Consider the following 22,363-nt stretch of genomic DNA (forward strand, 5'->3'; position numbering starts at 1 on the left):
GATTAGTGTGGTGTTCTAGAGAGATGGGATAATACATTTTTCGTATTGTTTATCTTCTTATTTTTATTCTGTATACTATCTACAAACTACTACTGTAGCATCTGAGCTGCTATATTTGGTGCAAACAAAGACACAGAAAGACCAGAATTACTACAAGGTGAAAAGAATCTAATACAGGAGACCTTATCCTGGTAGCTTCATGCATGAAGCAGATATTATTGAGTGACCAACATAAAATCTTGGATGCCAAACCACTCTTAAACCACTTTCCCACTTATTCCCCATCATTTGTAAATCAGGTTTTGAAACGCTTATAAAAATAAATAAAAGCCTATATTAATGTAAAGGTATTGGTATTCCCTTAAATATAAGAGTTATGTGGTAAGCAAGGGTTTTCCAACAGTCAGTGGACAAGTTAGGAGAAGGAGGCTCTAGCTTGAAAGGTGAACATTTATCCTTTTGCACAATTATACTTTTTACTATTCATACAAAAACTATGGATATACTGGAGTTACTGCTTGAATAATTGTTGGTAACTGTAATGGAGATGTCTCTCATATACTTACCCCAATGGTCTTGGAGTTATCAAAGCAGTTGCAGTGAATGATATACCTCGAGCAAGATCATTCAGGATTTTTGAACTTCACAGGTACTAACCTGCCAAATCTTGGAACAGTGGGTTTGGTCTTTAGTGACGTCACTTCCACACCCATGTCACTATCATCTTTACTCAACTCAGTCATTCAATTCGAGGACTTGTATCATTAGGTGAAAAGACGCTGAAGACATAGAGCTTTGGAAGATGTCTTCTGAAAGCTCTGCGACCACTGGAGAAAGTGAGCCTAAGGGAACTGCTGTGTGAGATTGTAGCTTTGTATTATAAGACCTGAGAAAAATTATTCAAGATTGAAAGGACTGAAAAGTTCAGGAAAGTGTAAAATAAAGAAGACCTGGCATTCTACTGTTTGTTTCATGTTACTTTATAAGAAATGCATATAAAAAGGCTTACCAAAAAGAACAACTAAACGATTGCTTAGTAACCATGTGCTTACAATTATCACTCACAAGTACATAAGAAGTGAATTAACATATATACTCCAACTCTGCCTCTGTTAAGCTTCAGTGCTGCATTGTGGTACTCAGGATATAAGCAGGTATAATCTGAAGCCTTTGTGCTTGAAGACAACTAAACCATTCTAATTAAGTATGGGTTGTAAACACACCTATTACAAAACCTATTTGTCTAAAGAGCACTGCCAATGCTTAACAAGCTGCTCTGATCGGACTGTCAAATGTCATTTATGACAACAGTCTCTTATAGTGGCTTTAAAAAAGTACCAAATAACACAAACCATCAAAGTACTATTAGCAGACAATAAACTACCTAACCTTTCTGAATGTTACTGAAAGACCACTGGTGTAGAGTGTAAATAATCTACTGCAGTCAGACAACCTCAAGAAGTAAATATAGTAGTATAGCAGGAGCAATTGCAAGTTGTACCTCTGTGTTAGGGTTGTCTCCTGGTCCACCAATAACATCTGGAAACGAAGTGTTTACCACTACCGACTCCCTCTGCCAGTAACAGACCATCAAAGGTCAAAAAATCACTGAAGGCTGATGTTTATTGCCTCTGAGCTACAGTACCTGATCACTCTGAATGAGCACTTGGGTGCAAGTACATTTCATTGCAAATCTCTAAACCCTTGGATGGTTATCCCATAGTCAAGGCTAAGCTCGTAGTTAGGAGACATGAGAGACGAGATCAGAGCAAGCTCTCGGTCCAGTTCTAATAAAGGCCAGAACCACTGACTGAACTGGTAACACGACAGCTGTGTTAAAATCCTTTAAGTATACTGCTCAGAGTGCTGAGGGATGCTTGAAACACATGATAAAGTTGAGGGTGTGACATGGGCCTGAAACTTGCATTGCCCTTGCCCCAGTCTTGGGTTTCAGAATGTTCCTTGTTTAGGTATATTATGCAAATGACCAGGTGCAATCAAACATATCACATCATGGATGAGTCACACCTGAGTCTGTAGGTGTACCAATATGTGCTGTTAATGCAGCTATATGGGAGGAACAATGTATTTCAAGTTAAACTTCTGGCTCCTGATGTTTTAAGTAATGTACTTGATTAAAGGGAGTTTTGAAACCCAAGACTAATTTGAGTTTCAAGCCACATGCAGAGATTGAACATCAGCACCTACAACGTGGCCTCCTAAGGATTAAAACTGTTAATAATGTAACAGAACAATTGGATTAAGTCTTACTGTTATAAGTAGCAGCTCAAGAATATATACCCTTTTCCTTGATTTAATGAAAAAAAAAATATTCCTATTGAACTAACATCTTGTGTGGGCAAGGAGGAAGCATCAGCAACAGGAAAGAGTTAAATTGGAAAACAGCACCATCACATTGACAAAGATGCAAAATCTAGCAGCTTGTCCTTCCTTTCTAGGATCTATAGCAGTTGGGGTTTAACTTGGGACATAAGACAGTAGGCCAGGGAGTGGTCCTAACTGAAAAAATAACAACTTTATCATTAAAAAGGTGTAAGAGATGTATTTAAAGTTTGGGGATTGTTGCTCAGTGTGTAGCAAGCCTGTTCTCTTGGCCAGGTCATGATATGCTAGAATCCTTCTTAGTGGGAAGAATATAATCTACCTACAGAACAGCTCAACATTCAGTGTGCTGTGCTGTTGGAGGGAGCTAGAGCTGAACTCTTACTGCTGACATTAAAAAATAAATTCATTTAAAAAGGGAACTAAACCTTAGTAACCTGGCCTAGTTCACAACCCATGTGGGGACAAGACAACATGTATCGCCACCCTGTCAAAACCTCCTACTCTGTACAAACATTTCTACACTCCAGCATGAGGATCATGGATGCCATGTCTGCTAGCTTGCATGGTCAAAGGGCTGCCTTGCCAGAAAAACACATCATTTTGCAACCACAGCATATGGAGAGAGCTCTACTTATACACAAGGAAATACCTTGGATCCCTTAAGGAATTGAGGGTGTGTCGGTCCCCCAGCTTGTTTACTTCTCAAGGTGTCAGCATGTTTGATAAAGACACACATGTTCTTGTTTGTTTTTTTCCTTTGTATCTGCTTTTTCACCCAAGCCGGTAAAGCCACGCCCCCCCACTCCCGACATCCCACACCCAGAGAAGCTATCCCCTCTCCCTAGGATTCTAGCAGTGTGTGCCACAGACACACTTGCTGTCCTTTTGATTCCTTCATTTCAGTCCAATGGTTAAGCTCCTCTTCCCCCGAGCTGTTGAAACCCATGGAGATCCAGCCGATCATCTCCTTGCGCTTCATGCTCCGCTTGTTGTAGACAGAGAGAACGAGAGTCACATCGGACAGCTGGAATAGCGCCACTTGGAAAATGAAAGTCTCCTTGAAGATGGGGTTGGGCTGGCCACGCTGGACGGATGTCTTACACTTGGACATTTCTTGTCCCATAGAGTTCAACAAGGTAAGCTTAACATAAGTATCTAGGAGGAGAATAGAGTTAGAGACATATAAAAAAATATTCAGTTATATTCACTTATATTAATGAATGCTGAAAGAGTCAAAAAAGTATACTTGTCATTAGCTTACACAGAAGGCTCGTCATCGAAAGGAATGTTTAGATCATCTATATTTTCCTAAAATGTCAGTACTTACCTGTTTAATATCCAATTATGTGCGTTCAGTATGGTTATCTGTTGTTTTTGTTTAGATTATTGGCCATTTACCAGCTATTCCAGTAAATATGGCTTCTGCAAAGACTCTTCAGGTCTGATAAGCGAGTTGGGGAAACATATTAGTGTTACACCAGTTTCAGTGCACAATGCGTCACTTACATGCTTCTGTGAACAGCACAACGCTAATATGCTTCCCTTACGGTAAGCCACATCTTTCCAAAAGGAATTTCACATGAATAATCCAGATCATACAGTCCTACAAGCAAGCAAGCAAAGTACTGACCTTAAACACACAATACTTTTGTAAAATAAAACAAATAAAAATAATAAAAATCAATTAGATTTGCATGCAACTGTTGTAAGATGCAGGAGATAAGCATGCCCACACAGATTTTTAAAGAGCTGTTCCTAAAAGAGAAAACCAGTACATTGCACAAGAACACAACCAATGTCATTAACTACAGTGTGTGTGTGTGTGTGTGTGTGTGTATATGTGTATATATATATATATATATATATATATATATATATATATATATATATATATATATATATATATATATATATATATATCTATTTTGACTGTGATGACAGGATCATTTCTGCTTTCATAAATGAGTGCTCCTGGAAGAACATTACAGATCAAAAATATATGGGAACAACTGAGAATGACATGCAGCACAAAATGAAGTAATTATCTGTCTTAACAACACTTAACATGGTAAGACTTTTGAGCTTTAGTACTGAGTACCAGAGAAATGGGTTACATTTTCAAATAGCCCCACATTTGTATGAACTTCAATAGCGCTGGTATTCCTGTGGTGTTCCACTTAAATTTATTAGGAATTTATTTAGTCCTTTAGCCAAGGACTAAACACATAATTACAAAATTACAACAAAACAGTTGTTATTCGGATGTGACTCTTAAGCAATCCTACTGAAATTCATAAGAATTTACATCTGTTATTAAAATTGCTACTGATAGGATAAAGTTTACCCAGCAAGTTGTAAGAAATGATTTCCCCATAGTAACTTTGTTTCCCACAATCCAAAATCTAGCCTAACCATGACTGAGGTCAAGAAAAGATTTTGCTCTGAGTTTATCAAAGAAAAAACATCTTGGTAAGCTTTCTGACAATGATACCCCTTATGCTTTTGTGTGATGTTCAGGCATTCAGGCACTGGCAGTGGACAGCATCTTTGTACAGGCTATGGGGAACCTAGATAGTAGACCATGTTTTACCAATTTTTTTTCTTGTACTTAAATAAACCCAGTGTGGGTATTTTAATTCTATGAAGATTAAGACTTATATTTGGAGTGGTTTCTTTAGATTTACATGAATAGAAATGTTTAGTCCCAGTAAGCCAAAGCTAACCTGATCTGCCAACAAGCGACAACTGTTATGGTTTAGGTTCTAATAACTAAAATTGTACAGCTTTCCAATTGCTTAAATGTAATTTGACAAACTAAATAAACTGGTCTTAATCTTGGGACCACCTTAAATCCAAGAACCCTTGTACATAATACAACTACTAACACTACTGCTATCACTACTGCTAATAATAATAATAATAATAATAATAATAATAATAATAATAATAATAATAATAATAATACTAGTTTAAAACTGTTTCAAAATAATTGAATACATGAAAAAATGGCATCTATCTATTAACACTTTCGTATTGATACAATTCACACATTTCTATAGTGCCAGCAAACACCAAGCAAGCTTTTGGGCCAGCCACAGCACAGCATATCACAGCTGCTCTAGAAGCACAATCAAGACACACATGACAAACAGGACACCAGTGTTCTCGGTAAGCTGATGAAGCAATGATATGAGCAGTAGGGAACTGGAAGGGAGGTGAAGGGAAATGACACAAAGATATCCTAGGGATGGATAACGTACAAGACCTGAGATAGCATTCTCTTTGTGGATGTGGTCTGAAATCGGGAATCAAATTGCGGAATTTCATTCAATCATTCTAAATTGTTAGGAAAATTAATGCAACTAATGGAGAAAATAAATCATTGTGCTAGAAATAGCACTGTGCTGCAGCTTGAGATCACATCAAACATTCTACCCACAGTTCCTGTGAAGCTAAACGGCAGTGTTTTGCTTTTTTGATGGGATCCATTATACAGGGCACTTTTCTATCGTCCAGGTCTGGCTTTTAAAGGGCATTTTGCTGGAGCTCCAAGAAATAGTTTGTACCAGTTTTTAAGCACTATTATCAGTAAGACCTACATTAGCTATTTGTTAGGGTCCCTATATGTGGAGCAATTCATTCCATGCCTTGTGTAGCTTGTGGATTTGTATACAGAGTTTGTCTAATTGAAACACTGCCTAAAAAGTTGCACAGGATTAAGGTGACTAGGAACACTGCCTAGGCTGTTTTTACAAATACTTTCTCTGACAATCGCTTGTGTAGTGTGGCTGTCTGTAACCCTGCCACATGGTAATGTTACAACACTGGATATTTGGGCCATGCTTGTTGCAGCAAGCATCTAGTTTCTGAAAGATCTTGGCTTAGTGTTGCAAGGTGAAAACGAATCCAGTCTAATCAGACACGTATGGCAGTAAAAAAGGTCAAAAAGCCTATCCAGTGCATATTGAGAGATTTCAGCCTTATTCTATTACACCCCATTGCACAGCTTGAGGGCCCTCACCTTTCTTCCTGCAGTATAACAACCTGAATCTTCTCAACTGGCCAGTGACCAACATCCACAAGGAGAAAGTGCTACTCCATAAATTCAGCTGGAATCAATACAGTATACAAATGTTTATATTATGTCTACACACCCCTCTAGGGGTTGTCCTCTTTAATAGCAGACAGAGTTCCACATTCATAGAGACAACATCTACCCATTAGTGGAGACTCACCTCGGATTATATAAACCTGTCCACCTATCAAGTGTTTTAGACAACAGAACAGCCCATCTGACAACAAGGGTTGGGAAGCAGTAAAAGAAACAATGACCAAGATGTAAATAGTTGGCGTGTCATATATATATATATATATATATATATATATATATATATATATATATATATATATATATATAGATATAGATAGATAGAGAGAGAGAGAGAGAGAGAGAGAGAGAGAGAGAGAGAGAGAGAGAGAGAGAGAGAGAGAGGAAAGAGAGAGAGAGAGGATCACAGATTAAAGTCATAACAAGGTAAACACTGTTCTTTTCACAAGATTCGATAACAGCTCAAAAAACAGTTACTTTTCAAGAGAAAAAAGGTAAAAACATTTTTTTTTTTAAACTGAAGGGACGGCAGGTATATCTAATGAGATGATGAATCAAGCTGAGCCTGTGTGGTTCCACATGGCTGGCTTGTATTCCTTCATGCTTAAATCGTGCTAAAGCTTAAGGTCATACCTTTATGGGTGATGGGTGAGAATACAAAGCGCGGGGAGGGGGAGGGGGAGGGGGCATGAATTTGGGATGCAGTTGTATTATTTAAACAGGATAGCCAAGATTACAACACCACTCGTGAATACTTCTTAAACGAAATCTTAAATCTAAGTGCTTTGAGAGACACCATTTTAAATTGTGCATATTTGAGTTCTAGATAAAAATCCTGTTAACATAATGTAGTCCTAATCACTCATATACTGCATAAAGTTAATGATATTCATAAATACTCTAAATACGCAGGTTTTGAAAACTACTTGGCCATGCCACTGCTCTGAAAAACCCATTCCCCAGGCAGGTGGAGACACTAGTTCTACTAGTACTGTCCTGTATTGCTGTGCTAGGCCAAGAATGGTCATTTTGAGGTGGTAATGCAATAACACTTATAGACATCGGTAACAGAGTCCTCTCTGTACAACTACCATGTCAATCCAATATAGAAAACCACAAGGCATCTTATGGATCACCCTGTATCTAATACACATAGTGTAATAAAAATAAACTTGGCATCCCTGCATCTAAATAACAAGACTTATGTCCAGCATGCGGCCCCTGGAAATTGACATAGAGATCTGACCTTAAAGAGACAAGCTGTATGGATTCTCTTCAACAGTTTCAGCAAGGCCTGTCAAACTGATTTATGTTTACAGTCAACATGAGGAAATAAAGTCTGTTAAATACTATATGTGCTGTAGAGTAAGTTAATTACATACCTTCTATCACTATACTGTATTTGGCCTGCGTCATTATATAGTATAGGATTTCAATGGTTTTGACAGATTACTAAAATTAACCTATAACTGTTTCTAAAAGAACATTCTTAAATATCCATTAACCTTTGTTACTCAGTGATGTGATTATGTGCTTTTTTAAAAGTATTACAGAACACCGTGTGTGTGAGCCTTTTTTATTATAATAAACTTTTAGTTAGTTTGATGTAACGTCTGTTTTAAATAATGCAGTTTGACAGATGTTTATGCCGCAAGTAGGAATACTGAGCTTATGCCTCCAGCTCGCTTTTAACTGAGCAGCCTACAAGTAGTCAAGTTTATATCAGCCCAATTTATCCTGTAACATATAAAATATCCATCCAAATGCAATCTTTAAATAAAAGCACAACGGTGACCAGACCATGTGAGAAAGAAGTGGTGTGTAAGAAGTTAAAGAGCGATCCTCTGTAACACAACAGGCAGATTAGGGAACAATGATGCTGTGCTGCAGCTGTGTTCTTTCAACCAGCTTCCACACTTCACAATACATACAGAGAACTTCAAAACTTTTTTTTTTTTTTTTTTTCTTTAGTGTGGCAGTTGTGGGTTAAACATACTGTACTGTAAGATATGTCTGCAGTTTTAAAGTGTTTTAAAAGCTGAACATTTGCAGTGCTCCTTTATTTACTTACTGGGTGGTCTATTGGCTGCCAGGTTTTTGAAGTGGCTGCCTTTAATGACTTCTACAGAGAGCCTGCCAGTGGTGGCATTGTAGACGAGGCCTACAAGGATCTCTGGGGTGGAGCCGTGCGCCAGAGACTGGCAGGACGAGGTGGTCTCGCTGCAGGACATCTCCGAGGTGCTTATCTGAGAGTCACAGCCCTGCTGGAACAGAGGAACACGGAGACGAAAGGGTTATTGCATTTCACTAATACGTCATCTTATATACATTAGGGCTGTAAGAAAGGGTACATTTGGACCTTCGAAGGTTCAGAACACATTACCGAAGGAAGGTTTGCATCTTCGCTAGTACTAATGTTCATAATTTACCGGTGACGTCACCATAGCTACTTGTTTATATTTGATTGAAAATCCTGTTATTATCTTACAGGTAATCCATACAAATGGAATAAAACATTAAAATATAGTTTTAAAATTTGTTATATAGAACAGTAATAATGTTTTTATCATTTAATTATATCCCATGTTGACCCCATGAAAAGTTTGCTTCTGGGGCCCCTCTTCCCTATTCTTACCAGTAATACTACATACCAGGACTTTCAAACAGAACAACAATGACACTTAAATATATTGCATTTTACTACAGCAATCGCAACAAAACACACTCACAGAGACAATTAGAAATTAACCTTTTCTGCTTTCGCAACAGCAAAGTCTGCAATTACAGCTGAATAATCCCGTTTTTGACAAATGTGGTGCATGATTGGTATCTGCTGTTGTCCAGTCAAACGTCCCTGCTACATTGTAGAAATAAATAATAAATAATAATAAATAATACTTTTTAGGCCAGAAAAGATGACCCTACTATGACAGGCACAGTAATACTGAGGTTAGGATACAGGTCCTGCAAATTTCCCTTGTAGATGTAGTTGAGCATTGCAAAAGGCGAGGACAATACATTGCACATTTATTTTATTTGTTTCCAGGTTCATTCAAACGTGTAATACTTTTTTTACAATTGATTTTTTCCCTACATGCTCAACACTGATAAATAAAGAAAGACAAACAGGTTTAGTTTTGAAATAACCCTTGTTTGCAACATTTTATTCCATTCATCATTTTACTGTGTTGTTTTTTGTTTTTAGTTAAGCCGCTAGAAACTATTCAGTTTTTCAAAATTTCCAAAATGTAAAAAAGTAATAATTAACAGAGTGTAAAATCAAGTTCTGCATCCCACATCACATCTGTATTAGCCTACCAGTATTTTATTATAGCTTATCAAGCACCCAGACAAGTCCAAGAACATATCTTCTTTGCTTTACTGAACATTTCTTTCCAAGACTAAACTTAGACAACCGTTCCAGCTGCACTGGCTTTTACAAATTCATTGTACGAATTCAAATTTAAAAGAAAAGTATTAAACAGTGCAGCTATAAGCAAACAACAAACTAAACAGTGCGCCATCTAATAACCAGTAAACAAAACATCTTAGTATTGCATGCGGTGCAGGACAATTACATTTCCAGCTGTCCAAATACACTCATTTTGTATGTATACTCAAAAGGTAAAAACTTAAGAGATAAATTGGTGAGAGCAGACAATCATTCACAGCCTGTTAGAACAGTGGTTTTGTGTCCAGCTGTGATTGTAATATGAATATGAATTGCTCTGATTAGATGCCATACAGGGGGCTTGGCTGGAGAGGCTTGGTACCTTGACACACAAAACACTTTCTACAGACAGTCTAAGTCACTTACTTGCAAGACTTTGATAACTGGAGATGACATGTACTGGCACTGATGGTTTCAATGTGTGTCCCCTTTCAGAAAAAGTGCAGATTTGTACACTGTTTAAAAGTGTTGTAAATGAGGTCCCACGTGCATGTGGTTCTTTGTAAAGCTAGACTTTCTACACTATTTATAGAGTTCTGTTACATACATATGCAGTATATTAATTAAATAAACCTAACTCAGACATCACAGTTTCTTGTAAAAAAAACTTTCAATTAAGGCTGTTAAGATTTAAATGTTTAAACTGTGCCTGTAAACGAATCATTGTTTTTACAAAACATTTCACTGAACCTTTCTTGAGAGGATCTTCGATTGATTTCTATAGTATATTTATGCATTGTAAACAAGTGTAATTGAATATGAAAATCTATGTACAATTTGAATTAAATACAAAAGTAAAATATAAAGTTGAAATCAAGTCTACTTCTTCATTGAAAATGTGTATGACAGTTTAAACGGTAAATAAACATTTACACAGATGTGTTGGTACATTCATTATAGAGTTATAGCCTTATATTCAAATACAGTAAAATTTGTTTTTGATTTAAAAGGTGTTAATAAAGCTTAATTTAAAACGCCAAAAAAAATATAAATAAAAAATAAATAAAGGTGGGGTGCCATTAAATCAAAAACAGCCATTTATAATTGTCTTGATTTTTGAAAGACATGTTTGTCTTGAGCACTGTGATCCAAATACATTAATGTGGAACCGCTGTCCGTGAAATAAACCTTTGACACAAAACTGGTCTCCTCAAAAGTAGTAACCCAATGGGTCCTTTCAAATTATTGTTTTCACTTGCCAAAAATGTAAGGATGCCTGAGACAGAATAACAGGAACTTGGTAAGAATACTCTCTTGGAAATCATTGTGGGGATCAGCAGGAGGCCACCACAATGAGATGGGACATTTAAGTCTTCAACTTTACAAAAAGGCTGCAATCTGATTCGTCTGTTTTGAGACTTGCAGCTGTTCTTAATAAACATTTTAGCCAAACATTTTTTGTGTTGTCCTCCTACACTAACGAGAAACATGACTGAGTGAGATTTTTTAGGTGAAATGTTTTTGACCAGTGACGCAGGTTTAATGAATCAGACAACTAAAATAGATCTAGGGAGAAGGCTGAACATTGCAGGGATTTTTTCCATTCAAATGAATAGGCATTCAACAGTTTTGAATAAACAGAATTAATTATTGTTTTCATGTAGGTTTTTTTCCTGATGAAGCTGCCCAGATGAAAGTGGATTTTTCTTTTATGTTGAAGGAGGTCTAAAGAGAGACGTGGCAAAGATAAAAATTTTAAGAAGCACATTAAAATAATAATTCTATTTAAATTTCAATAGTTGTTATTCATATACAGTTATGTTCTGCTGGGATCTATTGTTAATTTCCAGCAGAACCTAGAACATCAGCCTGCACCCGCATTATATCCTAGAAATCGGTTTTAAAGTCACCCGGGGGACTGAACAGCCATGACAGCGAAGAGGGTTGTCATTGAGCACTAAAATGTGTACATTGAAAACTCTAGTGTGGCCCATAAAAGCAATGGCTTTCCACCATTCAGGGGCTTCAATCTAGGTGACTTTCAGTGGTATTTCCATTTGTGTCAATTACAGCATCCATTCCTGCCAGGATGCTGTAAACAGCTGATCACAGCATCACCCATGCAAGGTCCCCATATGGATTTCTTGATTCCCAGCAATATGCTCTTCTAACTGAAGTGGCATTGCTCCTGCTGGCATATTAAATACTAGTCCCAGTCTGAGCTTAGATTTGAACAGGTACAAGAATTTAAGTACATCAGTTTGGGTTTTTTTTTTTTTTTTTTAAATAAACAAACAAACAAACAAATAAACTAAATTCAATCAGCAATCCAAAATCCACTGAAAGAAAAAGAAATGCTGGTGCCATTCTTTCTACTTACAGTGAGATTACAGCAAGGCTCCAGGGTGACAGGGACCGACATCTTCCCCTGCAGGTTGAGCTTGGTGAGGTAGAAGATCTTCTCTCCCAGCACCTTCTCCTTCTTCATGCGGCGGATGCTGTACAGCCGGAAGCGCACAGAGTAGTTGCCAATCATCTCGGACTCGATGCGGTTGAACTTGAAGGTCTCGGTGAAAACGGGGCAGGGTCCTCGTTGAATGCCTGTCTTCGCTCGCTGCTTTTTGGTGGGCAGCAGTACCAGGTGCACCTGCCAGGAGGTGTTGCCTATCCGGTTGAGTACAGGGATGTCGGTCACTGCTGTCACCGTTACCATGAGCCTTTGCTCCCCCGAGTCGTAATCGAACACCACATCCAGAATGCCGCACTTAGCCACTGGCTCCAGTTCATAGGCTTTTGGGAGTTGAGCAGCAGAGCCAAGTGCAGACATATCCTGAAAGAAAGGTTCAATGCAAGAATTACATGCAGACTTAACTCGAAATGGAGTGGAACTCATACCTAAGAAAATGTAAATATTAACTGCACTAGCGTGTTACTGAAAAGGCTGTAGGGTTTAAAACACAATGCATTACTTTCCTTAGCTTTCTGCCTAGTTGTACATATTTCTGTAATTTCTTTTTCAACATTGTATTCATATTTTTATGAAAATATCCCTGGTCATACATCCATTTTGACCAGTTATTTTCATTTCCCATCAGTTAAGCATCTGGTCTTTCCATCAAAATGCCTTCAGAATTCACATTGGTGCTTTCAAGTTAACCTGTTCAATCAGAAACATTTAATTGGTTCCTGACTCCTCTCCCAAAGTTCAGCTTTTCGATTGGTTCATCTGTCCTACCTGGTGGCTTCGGCACAGTTTCAGAGGGGCGGAAACAAGTTTATAAATATGCACCCAAGTTTTTTGTTACTTTTGTGCTGTGACTGAATTAATATTCATTAAAGACAATGATGTCCACTAATGAAATACCTTTCTCTAACTTTGCCACGGCCCTTGCCCTTCAGTTCTGAGTTGATCATAGAAAAGTTTGGATGTTACTCAGGTGTCTTGTTGGCTGTATTGTCACCGATGCCCATACCCATGACTGGAATGCTGTCCCTGAGGAGGTCCCCTGTCTCTTACCTCAGGGCTGAGGACGGCGGTACTGTCGCTGGGGACGTCTTCCTCGTAGCCCTTGTTGAGGTAGCTCTCTGTCTCGTGGCCGGCGCTGCCCTTGCTGAGACACTTGTTGTAGGAGTGCTGGGGGCTGTCGCTGCAGGGGGACAGATTGCACTTGCCATCCCCAAGGTCAGAGGGGGTGCAGGACAGGTGTGGGGAGCCATCGTCGTCCTGGTAGGGGGGTGGTTGAAGCTCGTCCAGAGGGGGCGTGCGCCTTATTCTCTGAATACAGTTCGCTGCCGAGAGATCAATCATTCTGGTTTATAACTCTTCTCGTACACATGATAATGAAAGTACACTCCCTTGACCTCTCCATATGTTGAGCGTGGCTTCACGGTGTTCAGGGGTGCACACTTACAAGCATAAAACACACAAAAAAAGGAGACATACGAGTTTTAAATGAATCACTGCTGAGCTTCTCTGGAACTTCCACAAGGAACATTGTACTGGCTCTGGCCCTCTTGTGGGTTAGGGAAGCAAAATCATTAGGCTACAGGCTACTGCCTATGCAGACATCTGCAGGACTAGTTTTCCAGGGACCAGTAGCTGTCAAGTCCCTGAGTACAGAGGTGAGGTGGAATTGGAGGACAGCCAACTAACCTTCAGTTTTCCTGACCTATTGTGAGTGGAGTTGTTCTGGTGAGGTAACATAACTGAACATTCTAAACTGGGTAGTGTGACGCGGTGCTCACCCCTTGCGTGTATGTTTCTGTATTGTTATTATTGTTATTATTATGATTGTTATGATTGTGTATATTGTATATTCATTATTATTATAGTGACCAGTGAAATGCCGGTCTCATAAAGGTTAGCTGGCATGGATGGGGTTAAGTCCCCATTCCGATAAAGCCCGTGGGAATGTGGCTGAAGCCTTAATAAGGTAATTGTATTATGGGTCATTAAGGCTCCAGCCACAGTATAAAAGACCCACTCCGGGCTCAGACAGGGAGAGAGTTGTGAGGAGAGTTAAAAAGATTAAGAATAAATGCTACCAACCAGCGAACATTATAATTACAATTTTGTGTTTGTTTTACTTTGGCCCGTGTGCCCTTTTGTTTCTTGTGTGTTTTTGTTTAAACTGTTTATTTTGTTATTTAATAAAGATACGGCTTTCTGCTTTCTGAACCTGATGTCACCACCCACAAGCACCACTCAAGCCATCTGTGACAGGAAGAAAAGCACAGGTTTAATAAACTGGCACGTGTCTGCGGTAGAGGCACATAACACTACTTTATGTGGCTCCCAGTGCTGTACTCATAGGTGCAGATCCTGTGGGGTGAGGGAGTCAAGTCTCACCCATTCTTCGTAGTGGGGGGGAGGCAGTACATGCATTCGATTCCCAGACCGCCCCCCCCCCACACACACACACACACACATACACACTGTTACGACCCCTTAGAAGTATTTTTAAATGGTTTTATGATTCAGAATTGTTAACTTGTTTTGTTGGGACTGGAACGCACCAGATTATCCACCCTTCCTTATTTTACACAATGAACTAGTCCAGCCTGTGAACCTGACACACCTCATTGCTTGCACACGTGTCATTGATGAAGTTGATGCATACAATATTTTTGATTTAGAAATGGAAATTCGAATTTGTTTTAGGAAGCTACCTGCAAAACAAACAAACAAACAAACACAGCAATAGAGTACAACAACTCGATGGTAGCAGTGAAAAACTGACAGAAGTTAGTGGGGTAGGATTTTTTTTATATATAAAATATAAAGGCTAATCTTACACATAAATGATTTTGGGAAACTTATTGCAGCTTCTGTTATTTACCAAAAACACTTTTACATGAATATGTTTAATTAAGGGGTCAGGTGAAAAAATGCAAAGTGAAAACAAAATTGAGAGAATAATGTTTTGATGAATGTTGCTTATCGTTCTGCGAATATAATCGCTGAGACTAGTGTAAATTCAACCTGATATACAACTTGTTTTCAACTTGTTTGAAACTATGAAACCTATGCATAGAGAGTGGTGATAAACTGTTTAATAAAGAACTGTGTAAGAGACAGAGTAGTTGTATTTATTTTAATACACGGTCGGCTATATTGACTACTTCTTAGAAACCCGCTGCTGTAGAAGTAATGAAGACATTGGTAGCAAAGTGAATTTAAGCATCGTTTTACTGCAAAATCAAAAACAGCCTGCAACATTTACGATTTTTGGCAGTAAACAGTGTTTTCAAGCCGACTGGTTTCTCGCATTATCCCTGGTTACACTGTGAGGACTCAATTAAGGGAGTACAGCATTGTGCTTTTTCAGTGCAAAAGCATTATAAAGTAATATATAGTTGTCGTTTAGGCAACAAACAAGCGTGTGTGTGGGGGGGGGGGGGGAGGGGAATTACAGGGATTAACATTAGGTACATTAAGAGCATTTCTTATCAATGCTGTTTCAATACTCGCCATCTGTGTTTAGAATAATTTGTCATGCCTTATTTTCCTAAATTGCCATGTTTCGTCCCCCCACCTTACAGTAGAGATCGACGTCAATGGCTGTACATGGAGGTTTTCAGTATTTCTTTTCTTTTCATACATTTCTTTGATTTTGAGGCTACTGTGTATGAACAGATCTGTACCAAAATAGGTGATTCTCTATACCTTTTGATTCATGACTTATGACTCTAGTCTAGATACCACTGAGCATAAGAACAAACTGCAGCCAGCAATCTCCTTACTCAATTCCCACAGCTTCGAACTACACCATGCCAAGAACTCTGTACTATCCTACCACATTGCACTTCTTTGGTATAATTTACAAAGCCTGAGTAATAGCTCTGATGGGGTTTAAAAGATACTTCTTTTTTTTCTGCTGCTGTATGAGTTCCACTTGGTTAAAGTGAATTTAGGACTTCCACCAGAAAAACAGCTGGAAAAAGTCTATTATCACTAATCAGTGATACCAGCCATATAACAAGAAAATACTTAAGACTAGTGTTTCAGTTTCATAAGTGTTATGATATGTTTAATGGAATTTAGTCCTTTGTCTGGGCCCTGGGTTACCTGGGTTATGAATAAATACAGGTTTCAATACCTCTTAAATTGAAGGTCAGCGTACTACTCTCCTTGCTTTCTACCAACATTTCAAAGTTCTTTTTCAGCAGAATAAATTCCTCTTTTGAGATTTATGTCATCTGTTGAGACTGGTTTAGAATCAACACTGTCAATGAGAATAATTTCCAGACATGTAATCCTTGCAATGCTAGTGATCTCCACTGGATGCACACATTTAATAATAATAATAATAATAATAATAATAATAGAGTAGTTATGTTTCAAAATCATCAGGGAGTATTTTTCAATGATTTGTCATGAAATGTCCCTTTTAAGATTGTAGTTCTTAAAATGCAGGTCCAAATCTCCAGTCATGTATATTGTGATTTGTAAGTTGTGCAAATACATCACTGACTACCTGACAAACAAAAAGTTTACACCTGGTACATTTAGCCTAAAACAGTTGTCATCAGCAATGACATTGCAAATCTTTTTTTTTCCCCTTCGGATTGAAGATTTGTGTAGTCCCCACCACTGTGATTTGAAAATTGGTACAGTGCTACATAATTAGAAACAACTTTGTTTAATTTTTTTTAGGTTTCAACTTGAAATTTGCCACCTGGTGGTTCTCTAGGAGATTTTTCACAAAATGTAATTGACACATTTGTATTGAAAAAGGCAGACGAATGATCTGAACCACATGGTGCACTGTGGTAGCTCCTACCAGTACAGAGGAGCTTGTGGATAGAAACCGATGTATAAGGTGTATTCTGGGTACACACTATCTGTAGCAGAATTTTTTTTTTTTCTGGATGCTAAAGCTAAGCACTGTTAATTCCTTTTTTTATTTTTTTAAATGATTATAATTGACAAGATTCAAAATGGAAAGTTATACTGCTCCAATGCAATTGCACAAGGCATGCTAAAACATTTGGCGTGTTTAAAAATAAAAACAAATCTTTTTTTTCCCCCTTTCTGAATGATTTCTGAAAGTTCCTTTGGGAGATCGACAGGAGAGAATTGTCAGTCCAAATGGAGCTGTCTTGTTTCAGTGTCTGGGAGTGTGTTTGTGAGTTGAAAACCTCTTTACTCACTCAGAGTTCTGAGAAATAGGGCAGTGGAATTATCACACACTGGTAATGCAAAAATACAAACCGTTGTAAATACAACTACTGGTAAATTAAATAATAAATGCTGTCACCTTTTTTTTTAAACCTATCTTTAGTTTGATACCACTTGTAAACATCTTCACATTTACAAAATTACCTATATGGTAACAGGGTACTGGGAGACAGTCAACATGGTTTTAGGAAAGGGAGATCGTGCCTAACTAACTTGCTTGATTTTTTTGAGGATGCAACATCGATAATGGATAATTGCAAAGCATATGACATGGTTTATTTAGATTTCCAGAAAGCTTTTGACAAAGTCCCGCACAAAAGATTAATTCTCAAACTGAACGCAGTTGGAATTCAAGGAAACACATGTACATGGATTAGGGAGTGGTTAACATGTAGAAAACAGAAAGTACTGATTAGAGGAAAAACCTCAGAATGGAGTGTGGTAACCAGCGGTGTACCACAGGGATCAGTATTAGGTCCTCTGCTATTCCTAATCTACATTAATGATTTAGATTCTGGTATAGTAAGCAAACTTGTTAAATTTGCAGACGACACAAAAGTAGGAGGAGTGGCAAACACTGTTGCAGCAGCAAAGGTCATTCAAAATGATCTAGACAAGATTCAGAACTGGGCAGACACATGGCAAATGACATTTAATAGAGAAAAGTGTAAGGTACTGCACGCAGGAAATAAAAATGTACATTATAAATATCATATGGGAGATATTGAAATTGGAGAAGGAATCTATGAAAAAGACCTAGGAGTTTTTGTTGACTCAGAAATGTCTTCATCTAGGCAATGTGGGGAAGCTATAAAAAAGGCTAACAAGATGCTCGGATACATTGTGAAAAGTGTTGAATTTAAATCAAGGGAAGTAATGTTAAAACTGTACAATGCACTAGTAAGACCTCATCTTGAATATTGTGTGCAGTTCTGGTCACCTCGCTATAAAAAAGATATTGCTGCTCTAGAAAGAGTGCAAAGAAGAGCGACCAGAATTATTCCGGGCTTAAAAGGCATGTCATATGCAGACAGGCTAAAAGAATTGAATCTGTTCAGTCTTGAACAAAGAAGACTATGTGGCGACCTAATTCAAGCATTCAAAATTCTAAAAGGTATTGACAGTGTCGACCCAAGGGACTTTTTCAGCCTGAAAAAAGAAACAAGGACCAGGGGTCACAAATGGAGTTTAGAAAAAGGGGCATTCAGAACAGAAAATAGGAGACACTTTTTTACACAGAGAATTGTGAGGGTCTGGAATCAACTCCCCAGTAACGTTGTTGAAGCTGACACCCTGGGATCCTTCAAGAAGCTGCTTGATGAGATTTTGGGATCAATAAGCTACTAACAACCAAACGAGCAAGATGGGCCGAATGGCCTCCTCTCGTTTGTAAACTTTCTTATGTTCTTATGTTCTTATGTTCTAAGGTCCACACTTCCTGTACACACTAATTTAGTGCTTGCTCTTAACCGGGCTATACGGTCTCCTCCTCTTTGCCCTTTATACAACGCTCACCATCACTTAGACTTACCATCTATATTTTCTGAATATTTCATTTTCTTACCAGTCCAATTCATATTATGCATGTTTTGTATAATTATCTATTGCTGTTTGTTTAGATTTACCAGGTTTATTAGCTAAAGCCCTTTATCAATCGCAGGTGCTTCTTCTAAAAAAAGACTCAAACTTACCAAAAGCTGGATTTAGGTGGCTTTAGAAATGACATCTAGGGATGGGCAACTGTAAATTTCGGCCCTTTTCACAATTTAATAACTCACAATTTGCTACAGTTGTATTTGCTACACAGGTCCGTCCAAGTCATTTCACCTCTGCAGTGTCAAAGCGTGTTGCTGGATGAAAGCTTGCCAGTCAACAGGGGAAGCAGATGGTTATTGATAGGAAAGAGGCATTGCACGGGCAAGGATAATTTCACCCTCCATGTAAAATGGTCCAGGAAGTCCAAGACAGTCTAAAAGTGTTGCTTGCAAACAGAGCTTCCTTTAATGTAACATTAATCTAACAGGTCGATACCTTTTTAATATTATATATAATAATAACAATAACAATAATAATAATAATAATAATAATAATAATAATAATTACTATAACATGTGTTTTAAAACTGCACATTTGAAACCCATACAGCGAATGGAAGGTAGGATATGGGAAATGATTATATTTGTTAGCTAAACCACTTTAAAGGGCAACTGCAGGATTTAGATATGCTGCTGCCTTATGTATTCCCTTTCCCTGTCATCTGGTTGTTTAGTTCAAGTCACTACAGTCAATCCTTGTAAAAGATTCCCCAGAACATCTTCAATCCATTATCCGTTTAAATACTTTTGCACAGGAATTTCTGGTCTCTGATATAGATATAGATATAGGACGCACTTTTCTTGTGCTACCGCTGTTCACATTAAAGATGTGTGAAGCACCACATGCCACACTGTATGTTACAGGTTATCATTTCTTCTGAATACAAAATGCTGTATCTATTCTTTTTTTCATGTCACAATAATATTGTGTTTTGAAGAATGTTTCTAGTAAAACAGGGAGAAAAAATGATTCCTATTATTATTATTCCTATTAACACTCTTTGGTTCTACTCCTACTGTAAGAATGTCGGAAACAAGATTGGAAGCCAAACAGTCAAATGTTCCACCAAAATCTATGCATGCCATTCAGTTTACCTGTGTGACAACGACCTCCATAGTTTACAATTGGAAAAGAAAGACAGATTGCTGCAAAGCAATGACAATGACAATCAGGTGCTGGGCCAACGTGTGCTGTCAGGAATGCAAGATAAGATATGGCAGCACATCTGTAAGGTGTTACATGCTCTGGATGAATATGTTACCATTCATCAACCCTTTTAAAAGTTTACCAAAGTAAATGCATAACAAATTGTAACAAAGCACAATGAGCGCATGCTTAAGCATAGGTAAGAACTGCAAAGCCCAGAGGTATGTTACTTTCCTGGCAGCTCTCTTGAATAAAATTGATAATGTCATTTCATTTTAAGTTGCACTTAAACATAAGCTACAGTGCTCGATACACACTGGATGGCTGTCCCAATACTTGCTGCGTAGTATCATTAAACTGCTCTGAGTGTGTTTTTCCATATTAGAAAGTATAATATTGTAATCACACATCAAAAAGATGCACAGAGACTAATGCATGCGTTTGTTTCATCTAGAATTGAGTATTGTAATGCACTTTTTTCTGGTGTTCCAAAACGTGTGGTAACCTGCTTGCAGCTTGTTCAGAATACCGCCACTAGAATTCTGACTAAAACCAGGAAAAGTGAACATATTACTCCTGTTTTGGCCTCTTTACACTGGCTCTCTGTGCAGTATAGAATTTTGCTGTTAACTTACAAGGCCCTGAATGCATTAGCACCTAGTTATTTGCAGGTGTTACTGACCCTATAGCTTCCAAACCGCATTTTGAGATCGCAGGATGTGGGGCTACTGGTTATTCTTAGGGTCAACAAAAGCAACGCAGGAGGTAGGGCTTTTTCTTGCTAAATTTACGCTGCTAAATTATGGAATGCTCTGCCTTCGTTTGTCAGGGAAGCTGGCACTGTTACAGTCAAAACTTTATAAAATGGCTTTGTTATCTTAGTTGGTTTTAATGTAACTTTAAAATTCCTGGTTTTGTATTATATCTATACTGTTATTTAAATTGTCTGACTTGACAGTTGTATATGTGACATGCTATACAAATGTATTGTGGTTTGTTCTTTTTTTCTGCTATGTATAGTTAGTAAGGATCCAGGTTATGTTTTTTAAGTACTGGTTTTACCACAGCTACCTTAAGTGCCAGTGGAACTGTGCCTGACGAAAGTGAGCTATATACAATTTTTAAAATGTGGTTGCTAACAGTATTAACAAAAATCTTTGAAGAGTGTAGTAGGAATTGGGTCAAGGGAACAGACAGTGGTTCTCATCTGCTTAACTATTGTTTCCAATTCATCTAAGGTAATTGGAGAGCAGTCCTGCACGCACACTTGTATAAAAAGAAGATTCACTATTCAGTGTTGGTTTGGAACTGGAGGACAACAACCGTTTCATAGATTGCGACTCCTTTATTTATTTTGATCTTGACACTGCCTTAAAGGACCAGACTGTTTAAATTAATGTATCATTATTAACAGCTTTATTAATATAAGTACACATTTTTTATTTAAAGCCAGAGCTTGACTTCAGCATCCTGCTTTTACCGTCTTTACTTACCAACCAACTACAGTATTTGACCATAAATGCAATTTATACAGCATAAAAACCTAAAATCAGGATAAGTAGTATCATTATGTTTATAAACATGATAAATAACCCTTGTTTAAGTAAACTGATCTTGAAGTTCAAATTTTGTAGCTTGTTAAAACTGAACCCATCTCAGAAAGTTAATAAAAAAAAAAGAAATGCGCATTTTCAGATATCAGAAGTAAATTCAGAATATACTGTTGCCAAGCCAAATGGACACAAACTCAGCTTGGCAACAGGCAAAAATGGAATCTAGACATGTTAAGGAACAAAATGATACCAAAAAACCTTGACAGGGGGTGCAGCCAACTTGAAGATTTCTGGTCTTGGCCCGTGGACTATTGATAAAAGCAGTTAAAAGCTATTCGCTTGAATATGAATTCCATTATGCAGCTGTCAGAACTAGCCCGACTCCAGCCACATAATATAAAAGGACCCACTCCGGGCTCATAAAGGAGCTTAGGAAGATGACGGTAGCCTGAGAGCGAGAGCAAATGCTTTCCAATTTGTGAGATTCAAAGGTACTTGTTTTCTGTGAAATACCATTAGTGTTTGTTTTGTTTTGGCCAGTG

The 22,363-nt window shown here is 37.9% G+C and overlaps 1 protein-coding gene across 1 annotated transcript in view; it reads right to left on the bottom strand.

Moving 5' to 3' along the window:
• Positions 1–352: 352 nt before the first annotated feature.
• Positions 353–22,363, bottom strand: part of LOC121317352 (synaptotagmin-14-like) — a 61,071-nt gene continuing 39,060 nt past the window's right edge. The window contains exons 4-7 of the mRNA XM_041253191.1: positions 13,363–13,634; positions 12,226–12,675; positions 8,526–8,718; positions 353–3,501 (exon numbers count right to left, since the gene is read on the bottom strand). Coding sequence (XP_041109125.1) covers positions 3,188–3,501; positions 8,526–8,718; positions 12,226–12,675; positions 13,363–13,634 — 1,229 coding nt within the window. The 3' untranslated portion in view covers positions 353–3,187. The remainder of the gene's footprint in view (positions 3,502–8,525; positions 8,719–12,225; positions 12,676–13,362; positions 13,635–22,363) is intronic.

This window comes from Polyodon spathula, chromosome 6 (assembly GCF_017654505.1).
Source record: "Polyodon spathula isolate WHYD16114869_AA chromosome 6, ASM1765450v1, whole genome shotgun sequence".
Lineage (NCBI taxonomy): Eukaryota > Metazoa > Chordata > Actinopteri > Acipenseriformes > Polyodontidae > Polyodon > Polyodon spathula.